General features: G+C 37.7%; 1 protein-coding gene across 1 annotated transcript in view; it reads left to right on the top strand.

The window, feature by feature from the left end:
- The first annotated feature begins 794 nt into the window (after positions 1 to 794).
- Positions 795 to 11,248, top strand: part of npr2 (natriuretic peptide receptor 2) — a 39,611-nt gene continuing 29,157 nt past the window's right edge. Inside the window, 4 exon segments of the mRNA XM_079472839.1 lie at positions 795 to 1,768; positions 6,652 to 6,839; positions 8,124 to 8,237; positions 9,385 to 9,520. Of these exon segments, the coding sequence (XP_079328965.1) occupies positions 1,072 to 1,768; positions 6,652 to 6,839; positions 8,124 to 8,237; positions 9,385 to 9,520 (1,135 nt within the window). The 5' untranslated portion in view covers positions 795 to 1,071.

The following is an 11,248-nucleotide window of genomic DNA, read 5'->3' as shown; positions in this document are numbered from 1 at the left end:
ATATCGCAATTTTATGCTCCTACGCCTTAGTTGTCTTCACACGGAAAAGATGGGTTCAGCATACTTTTCAAGTTAACCCACTATTCATATTTTCATTACAAAGTGTAAATTGGAAGTGTTTTAATGGTCCTTTTAGCAACTGATACTCTTATCATAGTCGAATGTTAAGGTACAAATGTAAATATTGCTGATTCAGATGATTTTAGAATTTGTTCATGCAGGTCTGCATTTCCCCCCCGAGATATTACAGAAGAAATCATGCTTTAGTGTTCTAACTACAATGTTTTCTTTTGACAGCTTGAAACAGTGAAACTTCAGATCAGGACAGTGTTTATGATGATCATGAGCCAGGATTTGTAAAAAGGCAACATTGCGGTTTAACACAGGAGATATACAAAGATGCAAAGGAGACAACTGGAAATAGCTCTGGGAAATCACCTTTAAAGGTGCTTTTATGTTGGAAAGGTGCATTTAGTATATTCAACAATGCCACCACAGCGCTGTTGTTTATGTGTCTAATGGGAAACATTCTCTGTGTTCATTTAGTTAGCAGATTTGTCAGTATTATTCCCAAAGCTACATACTCACTAGAAAATGTACCAACGGAAACAAGTTCTGAGAATATGCAATTTGTCCCAAATGGGGTTCACTTAAATTAAAATTCACTTATTAATAAAACCCCAAAACATTTCCTGCAGTAAATATAAACAACGTGAAGAAATAATTGACCTGACAGACAGAGGGAGCCGTTAACTAGTCTATGGGTTAGTAGCTGTCATGACGTGTAGGGGGCCGTACTGAGGGCTGCACTCCGTTGAGTTGGAGTCATCTGGATGGATGTTATCACATAGACTGGACTCCCTCACTGGAGAGTCAATAATTCCATTAATAAAGCACAAGGAGACCCCATCAGAAGACTTTGCAGGGCTTCTGGGAAGAAAGGCGTTACGAATGGATCGTTCTTTCCACTTCGCAGAGGATTTGTCTTACTGACAAAAACACATGAGTTTGATTTGAGAAGAATAACATCTTACCTGGTGCGCGTCCACTTGGATTGGTTGTTTACTTAAAATGGGATCAATGGTTAGGATGGGACGTGCTATCGTTGTGTTGTTTATCTTCGTACTCGTACCGGGATGCAGAAGTGATAAAGAAAATATTACAGTGGCCGTGATGCTGCCAGACAATTTAAAGTATCCGTGGGCACTGCCGCGCGTTCTCCCCGCTATTCGCATGGCGCAAGAGAAAATTCAGACCAGCAGACTTTTAAAAGGACACACCATTAACCTCCTCAACTTCAGCACAGAGGATCCGTCCGGTTCTTGTTCAGAATACGTGGCTCAGATTATCGCCGTAGATACAAAACTTTACAATAAACCCGATGCGTTCGTCGGACCGGGGTGCGCGTATTGCGTCGCGTCGGTCGGACGGTTCGCATCCCACTGGAAACTCCCGCTGATAACTGCTGGAGGACTCGCGTATGGTTTCGATACAGCGGAGGAGTTTAAAACTATCGTCAGGACGGGTCCGACCACGACCAAACTGGGAGACTTTATCAGTTACCTTCACGCGCATTTTAACTGGACCAATCACGCGCTGGTGATTTTTCACGACCTCAAACAAGACGATCGGCCGCATTACTTCCTCATCGAGGGCATTTACGTCACTCTGAAGTACGTGAACATCACGGTGGATGCTTATCCTTACGAAGATCCCCAAACTTTCAATTATAAAGAAATCATCACGTTTATTAAGGACAACGGGAGAAGTAAGTTTAGTTCAACAGCTCGACTTTAAAATGTTGTTACAGTAGACAAATTAAATCATTCAAATAAAGTGAATTGATAGGCTAATATTATAGGCTACTCTATAAATTGTTTTATTAATTAACCATAAAAGAGTATACATCATAATAAACGTAATAATCTAATACAAAAGTTTTTTTTTGTCCTAGAAAGGGGTCGAATTATTACGGTTTATTATAATGTTTTTTAATCATGGTATCATCTGGCCCCTGGTACAATTTCCCTTTATATGTGTTGTTATTTCTTGTTCCTGCATAAAGCATCCTTCCATGGCAACCACATGTCTTTGCTGATGCGCCCAGTCCTAATACATCTCAAATGACATTGTGCTGGGTGCAGTGATATTGATATCATTGCCTATAAAAGTTATAAAGAATAAACCTTCGGTGACACCAAAGGGGGGACACCACCTGTGTTACTCTGAGCTATATTTTTGGCCCTCTGGTCCCCCTGAGAGTTATTTACAGCACCATTCCAAAGCAAAGCATTTAACCTGTTCCCTGTAAATACAGACCTTGACAATCATCTGAACCATTCTTTTGTCTAACACGCTATCAAATGAAAACGTTTTTGTAATGCTTTAAAGGTGTTTAAAGTTCAAGTTGTGAGAAAAGTAGACGAACATTCAATGCAACAGATTCCTTTGGAATTGCTTTTTTAGAAAGCCAGTAAGCAGCGTTTATGTTCAAAGAATCGTATGCATAACGGTATAACACTATGGTTCTTGACATAAAGAGGGTTCTTTGTTGAACTTAAGGTGCTGCAAAGAACCATGAATGCAATGTTATTTTAAAAAGTCTTTGATACAGCTCTTGACATTCTTGTAACCTCTTGAGCTGTCAAAAACAATTATAGTTGGAGGACCGAAATAATACATCACTCAGATCTTTTGTGTCCATAATCCACTATCAGTGGATTTACACGTCTCTAATGTTTTAATGTAGATCTTTTGGTTTACAGGGCATGATTCACAAAACACAATTCAGTAGTTCATTTTAATTGAATAGAGAAATATTTTATATTTCATACCACAAACAACAACACATAGATGGCCACAGAATGATGATTGCATAATGTTCTACTCAACGTTTTTGATGTATTAAACCCAGATTTCAAGATTGTTTGTCCTGTTCAGATGATAAGATAGACCAAATGGTATTGCAAGAAAAAAACGATGCAATAACTTAATAATTGAATAACTTGGAGAATAATGTTTTTTGCGTAGCTTTCACCAGCTATTCTTCTCCAACTATTGTACATTTCTTGTGAAAAGAGGAAAGCTGTCAAAGATCATTGGCCAGATTTTACATTTGGAAACAGTTTAATTCTCTGCCTTCTACTTGCTTTCTAGATTCACCCTAACATGAGACATGGTTTTAATAGTTGTATTTGGTATGCTAAAAATAGTTTTAATGTTCCAGGTCTTTTAGCTATCAAAGTTTTATTTATTCCACAATGCATAGATCATAGACCCCATGCCGTCACACAATAGTTTTACGTGAATCTACTGTAAATCTGTGAGATTCCACTTAGTTGTTTACTCTGCAAAATGCTTTTGATTTTCTGTTTATAAAACAAATGAATTGTGGAGGAAGGAAAATAACACGAGCATTAAAAAAGCATACAAACACATTTTAGCGCAAACAGGTTTGTCATCTCTGCAGCGCCTCTTCTGCTTTTTTTTTCGTTTCGGCAAAACAGAGAAAATCAATAAGAGATCTGATCTTGCAAGAGGCTGAGAACGGCTGCAGCTTGCAGGGATGATGCAGCCTATTGAATACAGTCAGACAGCAGTAATTGGCTACACGGTTGCGTATTCCAGTTTTGTTAGTTTTTTGCGCCTTAAGCATGGATTGCTTAGGAATTCTTTTTTTTACCACGTTAGTTCTTTTTTGTTCTAAAATGGACAGTAGATCAAACATCCCAGTAAACACATCCTCTCTGTGATCTCTTCTTTACGAGTCATTATAGTTATAAAAATACGCTATCATGACATACATTACATTTAATAGTTCTTACACATGCAATGTTCTGCTCGTAAAAACAATAATGTTCATCAGACGTGTAGTATTTATGTCTTTGGCTAACTTTCATGCTAGAGTCCTAATAAGTTTCAGATCGATGCCTTTGTTGCTGTGTCCATACTTCCATGGTAACACGCATCCATATCTGTCACCCAGTGTCTCCTTTGAACACGAAATGCGTAGGAAAGCCCCATGTTGCTTGCAGCTTTTTAAAAGATGTTACTTGTTATTAATAGCCATGCTTTTGACATTTCGATAAAGAATATTTATTCTCCAGTTACAGACATAACGAATGAAAGTACACAAGTAATCGTTTAGAATTATGTTCTTATCATAAACCCATTCGTTCAAACTTGGTTTCGTCAGTGCTGTAGCCTGCCTCCCTATGTATTTATAAATTAAAATAACTTTAAAATATACAAAAATAAGGAAAAGAAGCTCTACGTGACTACGTCTTCTGATTATTTACCTTGATTGTTCTGACATTCAACCACCCTGCTAGATGTGTTAAATGTGAGAACATTTAGACCACGTTTATGGCTTATTGCTTGCAGTTGCTGTTTTACTGTTGTAGCTTGATTTTCTGTTCACAGTTACTGATAACTACTCACTTGTAAGATTAATTTATTATTAAGCATCATGCACCCTTAAGCTGGGTTAACTTTGATGAATACATCATTTAATAAGGTTTTCAAAGACATTGTATTATAATAACCCACACTTCGCGTCAGCTGTGGCATGGTGGGGAGTCCATGTGTTTGTGCCATATGCAACGCGTGAGCTTTTCAACTGGGTTTTTTAAACCTTATTAATGCATAGGTAGCATCATAATGACAATAGCAATAAAACATGGCGTGTAGTTAGCATATGTGAAATGTACTTTCTATCGCTTGCATGGTAGCACTTTAGTTTACAGTCTTGTTCTACATGTGCATAGTACTGTATCCACATGCTGCGTAATTACTATGTGCCAACCCACATCTTAATCGTTACCCGTATAACTACAAGTATGTAGTTAACAGTATTTGGCAAGAATGCTTTAAGTGCACCTAGTTTAAATTGAAAGCACTGACTTGCGTTGTAAAAAGAATCAATGCTAATCTCTCATTGGTTTAACACTTTTGCACATTCAATATTGTGCGGAAAGTTGCTTGGCAACTGCAAACAGCCTGAAGATAGTGATTTATATTGCAGCTTAAAACTGTTCTCAGAAGAACAACTCATTATAATTATTATTAACATTTATATCTAGTTTTGCCGTTTGAGACTCTGGTGTTATCTGCTTCACGCATTGCACTTTACTGTACAGATTCAGTAGGGGATGTCAGTTTTTTCTTTTAAATATTCTGTATTGTCTCAAAATTCCATAGTGGTTTATGGGTAGAGGCTTCAGGATGTTTCTCACACGTTCCTCAATGGGTTATGTTCCCCTGACCCTGGGGGTCAGATTCATTCATGTTTTTCGGTTGTCGTTTGGGCTTGTTCAGTTTGTGAGCTCACATTCCAATCATCAATGAGATTGTGATCAGCCCTTAAGCTGTGTCATCACAATACTTTTCATAGTGTTTTTATTTCTTCAATCTGTTTGGTATGATAAAGGGTTCTTAATACAAAAATGAGTCGGCTGTGATCATTTAAAGGCTTATTTATAGAATATTGGGTGTTTTTAAAAGTAACAAGTTGCCCAAGTTTGCGTCTTTTTGCCTCTCAGATGAATGGAAGCAGATTAAAGCCAAATGTGAAGAAGCCAAATAGGAAACAGTGGCATGCTGTGTTTTCTTGTTGATGTGCATCCGTGTGTGAGCGCAACTCACACACAAATAATACACATATACATAGTTTGTTACCTGGTGTTTCTGATTCATAAAATATAATTTTTACATGCTTTCTAAGGAGAGGTAGTGTATATCTGCAGTATAACCCATATGTCATATTGATATCAATACACACATTTTCCTAAAATGAGACCGTCAACAAGAATGGTGTTCACCAGTTCCAAACGTTTAAAAAAAACAAGCACTGATAGCTCTTTGTGTTTAAAAAAACAAACATGATCTGGGCAGCAACAGAACATCCTACGGCAAGCGCACAACAAATCGCAAAAAAACTCAAGAGCATCAGCAAGGACTCTTGTGAAACAAATTTGTTCTCAGGCAAATTTCATGGACTTTTTTCAAAAATACATGGGCCAGATTCTTATAAGTTCTATAACGCCGCTGAACATTTTCCTTGCCCTCTCGTACGTTTGTTTTGGAGATTGTCCAGGAGACAGCAGGACGACTTAGCATAGGTTTGTCAGTATAAGCTGGAAGAGCTGAGGATTTGGGAGCTGAGAGCAAGACTTGGTCTGACACTTAAGGAAATGTCGACTGACTGGGAGCCGGGCTCCTGGTCTGGCGGGCAGCAAAACTGAGAGATGCTGCAAATGGAAATAATGCTCATTGAGTAGACACAAGGGAAATCTCACACACAGATGCAAAAGCTTTTGCATGTGCATCAATATGTTGTTCTGTGGGGAGAGAAAGAGTTGGCTGTGCTTCGATCCATCCTCTTAAGAGTCAGGTACAGCCCACAAATCATTTGAACATTTAGCAGTTATTAGTGGTAGGCATCACTACCGTGCACACATACGGATGGTTTGGCTTGCTTAAGAATAAGATTTCAGCTCCTCCTGACTGAAAAGAGGTCACGATCAAACATGATTCTACTATAAACAAACACGGCAGATGACTGCAAGAAGAAATGGTGATAATAGCACTCGCATGCATATTTGTATTTTGATGTCTTACATTCTCCATATATCTTGTCTTGTTCTGTCACAGTTGTGTATATCTGCGGCCCACTACGCACGTTCTTCCAAATAATGAAGCTCTTTGAGGATGATGTGAACAACCCAGAGGACTTCGCCATTTTCTACCTTGATATGTTTGCTGAGAGTCTAAGTGGGGATGGTTTAGTGCCCTGGCAGAGCTCAGAGATACAGTGGAAGGACCCCAAAAAGTTATTTCAGGTGACATTTTTTATTCTCATTTATATGGTTCATCTCTAAATGCGATTTATCCGCTAACAGAATTTGCAGTTACGGTTTCAATAAGCTGTGAACTTTTTCACTGTACTACTGTATGATTTTGCCGTATGAATATATGCCTGCAAGCTGATTTTCGTTTGAGGTTTGTTTTGACAGCCTTTACTCATTTAAATCATTACTTATTTAATTCAGATTAGCTGAGAGCCTTTCTGGTTGCTTAGATTCATAAATAATGTGTTTTGAATGGACACAAATCGTTTGAAAAAGTCACAACACTATTAACCAACATATTTGTATATGTTTACAAACTTATTAAATAAAGCATTTACATTACGATTTATGTTTTATTTACGTAATATTTATCCCATTTATATAAACACACAACCCTGGTAACTATGAAAAAAACGAAAACACAATTAAATGACCATAAACAGGTAAGCACATCACAGTGTAGTTGTGAATGTAAATGGATTCACTAAATGCCTGAATATTTGTATTTCAACATTAATAGTTCACCCCAAAATCAAATGATTTCATCCTTTTCTCACCCTCTTGTCATTTTAAACCTGTATGAGTTTAATTGTTTCGCAGAACACTAAATAAGATATTTTAAAGAATGTTGTTAGCTGGCCCCCATTCACTTCCATTGGTTTTGTGTCCATACAATCGAAGTGAATGGGGGCCAGTTAGGTTACCAAACTTTGTTTTACCTTGTTCTGCGGGAAAAAAGGAAAGTCATGAGGGTTTGAAATGATAAGGTTTGAAGATCATTATTTGAAGTTTCTAGTGTAGCAACCTGACAAAATGTTTTTAAAGGTAACCAAAAGATGTGCTTTCGAAATCAAAGCTGAAATTTTGTGACTTTTAGTATTATTGTTATCTATTAACGTAAAACAAGACAAAATTCATCTTTAGCTTTCAAAACAGTCTGATCACACGATTGCAAAAACACAAATAGGTTAGGTAATAAATGCATCTTTCTACTTTCTAATGTGTATTGAATTCAGGCCATGCACTGTATGAAATAATGACTGTGCTACTATTATAATAAAAAAATTAAGAATAAATGTATTTTCCTGCCAAAAGTGTTACATTTCTGTATAACTGCATTATTTTAGTCATATGTCAGTACCATTAAGAAAACGAATTCATCATAATTCCCTTTAACTTTGTGTGTCAAGACATGAATATTTGCCTACAGGCCAGATCACTTTGTTCTTTTAATGAATCTTATAGCTGTCTGACTATTTTCTTTTTTTACTGTAGTCTGTGTTCATTGTAACCTACCGGGAGCCAGACAGTTCTGAGTATGCAGATTTCCGAAAAGATCTCCACAAGAGAGCAACACAGGACTTTAATGTAAAACTGGAGCCTTCAATGGTGAGTTTCTCATAAACAAGCCAAGCTTTATGGCATACAAGCACAGCCATCTGTCTCATCAAATTTAATCAAAACATTTGTCCAGCCTGGCATAGTTCTCTTTTGGCTCTGTACATCTGTCTTGAAAGCTATGAACACACTCTTCAGTTTGAGGGAACTCAAGTGCGTTCGCTTCGGCTATAAGATCAAATGTGACACTTAAAAGTGCTTGTAGCTTGAGTTTGGCTTCCTCGTGTCATTCTCAGTTTTCTGAATCAGCAGCGTATTGGACAAGAGTAGAGAACGTCTCCGACACCATGTGCCAACTTCAAAGCATGCATTCCAAATGTTATTTAATATGATCACCCAACAAATAAAATCAATTTACTCACCTTCAATTTGTTCCAAGACTGCATGACTTTGGATCGTTCTTTTAAGTCAGCTCTTTCTCAACAAATCTGTTAACCAGCCTGAACAACTAGTTCTCAGGTTTAACTGACTCAATGATCTAAGCGCATTATTTGACAAATCACTCGAAAGGAAAGATGAGCTTAAAATCTGTCTTTTCCACGCACAACATTTTTATATGACTTAAGAAGACTTGAAAAATACAGCCACTGGATGCCAGTGAGTAAATTGAGCCGTTGAGCATGTCTTCATCCCCATGTTATGTCTGACTTCATGCACCTCTGCTTCTGGGTCCAAATGCTCGATTAGTTGCCATAAGCAAACAACGAAAACTGACGATGAACATCGAATAATTAATTAACCAACATAATGCATCAAAACACAATAAAAATTACACAAAAATTCTGTGTAAAGATGAATTCATCCGCTGGTATTCACACAAAATATTTTTAGGATTGATGGTGTTTCACTTGTCAGTGTAATTTTATCTGCTTCAATGATCATTTTATCATACAATGCAAATAAATTTTATTTAACGCTTTGTTGGGGTATAATTTATGAACACATTTTCCATATAGAATGTCTATATTGGTTCTCTGAAAGAACATGCTACTTTTATAACTACTCATAGAACAAATAAAGTAAAACCTGTAACATCCTACTCCACTCTTCCTTATGTCTTGACAAAATTTCACATAGCTTTAGAACACCCTGTTTCCCTGTACTGACACTGTACCAAATTTGTTTCGCCTTTCCTCAGATGGATTTTATTGCTGGCTGTTTCCATGATGGATTTCTACTATATGCACAAGCCCTCAGCGAAGCGATAGCAGACGGCGTGTCTCAGAACGACGGAATCAACATCACTGCGAGAATGCAAAGCCGCAGGATCTGGGGTGTGTTTCACGCAACTGCTGATTCATTTTACAAATGGAAAGATCCATCTGCGTGATAAAAGCATTGGCAAAGTGACCCTATTACGCGTTGACGTTCATATTAATCGAGCGATCATAGTTACACGTTTAAACCCTTCACAGTCGAAGGAAGTGATAGCAAGTATCCGGTGTTTAGCAACAGTGTCAAGAGTTTTGGCAGCTCTTCTTAGATTCTTTGTAAAGTGAGCTTGTAAGAGCTCTTGTGAGGTTGATGTTAGTAAACTCGCAGCCACGCTTGCTGGGAATGTAAGGGTCAGAGTTCTTGATTGAGAGCGTGTCCCGGCCAGCTTGTGTATGGAAAATCTGTTTCTAATACACGGCCCATCTGCTGAGCTTTCTCCCTTGAGAAGACTACACATGCTGTGCCAAACACACACAGGAACCAGGCAGAACATTGCCTGCTGGGTTCATGGAGGAGAAGTGGGTAGTTTGTTGTATTTTCTGTCAATAATAAGCACCTCGGTGGATGTTAATTGTCAGAACTTTCGAGTATTATGGGGTTTATAGATGTTACTTTGGGGACATCGTGAATACATTTAGTGTAAGAAGTTATCCATCTTTGTTTACCTCAAAAATGCAGATTCGTCCATGAGGACAATTGCAAAAAGAAATATTCCAATAGTGCACTGTCCCTCCAGTCTCTCTAGTTCCTTCTAATATTTTACTATAATCATTCTTTAAAGAGACATTATACTGAACATTAGTACAATATACTGCAACTACATGTCCACTTATTCTCCTTTGTTTTTTCAAAGCAATTTAAGAAGAAAGAAACCTTATTTAAAGGTCCAATGTGCCATTTTTTAGAGGATCTATTGACAGAAATGCAATATAATATACAAAACTGTGTCTTCAGATGTTTATAAAGAGCTTACATAATGAAGCGTTATGTTATTATTACCTTAGAATGAGCTATTTCTATCTACATACACCGCGGGTCCCATTGCATGGAATTCTGCATGTTGTTTCTACGGTAGCTCCAAACGGACAAACTGCTCTACAGAATGCGTTTCTTAAATACGTTTATCTCCTTCAACAAAGAAGCGAAAACGTGACAACATCTTAGCACTGTCAGCAGCTGTAGTGCTTCGAAAGGAAGGGGTGGAGTGAGGCGTTGGTTGCAATTCGCAACCTCACCGCTATATGCAACTACATTTCAAACACTGGACCCTTAAAGGTGTCCTGAATTTTTATTATTTTATACTGTTTTTATTAGTTTATACTGTTGTCTGAGGTCTACTTATGAGGTTCGCGTGGTTGTTACATTCAAGAACATCAACATCAATAAGTAATAGGCTATTTTCTACCCAAGTTTAGGTTTTTAAGGGCGGGCCACATTGAAGACTTGGAAGTAAACGCCCACTTCTATGATTGGAAAAGACAGCAGTGTGCCCTGTGATGTACATTTCTGTGTGTCTGTTTGACAAGCTACGTGCTTAGTTGGACCCTTCTGTAAACTCGCGTCGAACATATATTTTTACTCGGATAGGATTCCGGTCGGATTCAATAATGAAGGCACAGCATTTCCTTTTTTTCATCTCAGTCTCTCTGCAAATCCAACATCGACACGTGCATTTTTTATCAAAGGAATACATGGGGAATTAAGCGAACAGGCTTTTTGATCTAAGACCAAACCGCAAGCATAAAAGCGCTTATTAATAACGAACATGGCAACAAAGCAAAAGAGCG

The sequence above is a fragment of the Barbatula barbatula genome (assembly GCF_947034865.1).
Source record: "Barbatula barbatula genome assembly, chromosome: 2".
NCBI classification, from domain to species: domain Eukaryota; kingdom Metazoa; phylum Chordata; class Actinopteri; order Cypriniformes; family Nemacheilidae; genus Barbatula; species Barbatula barbatula.
Note: the sequence above shows the minus strand (reverse complement) of the source record. Positions and strands in the feature narration are given on the sequence as shown.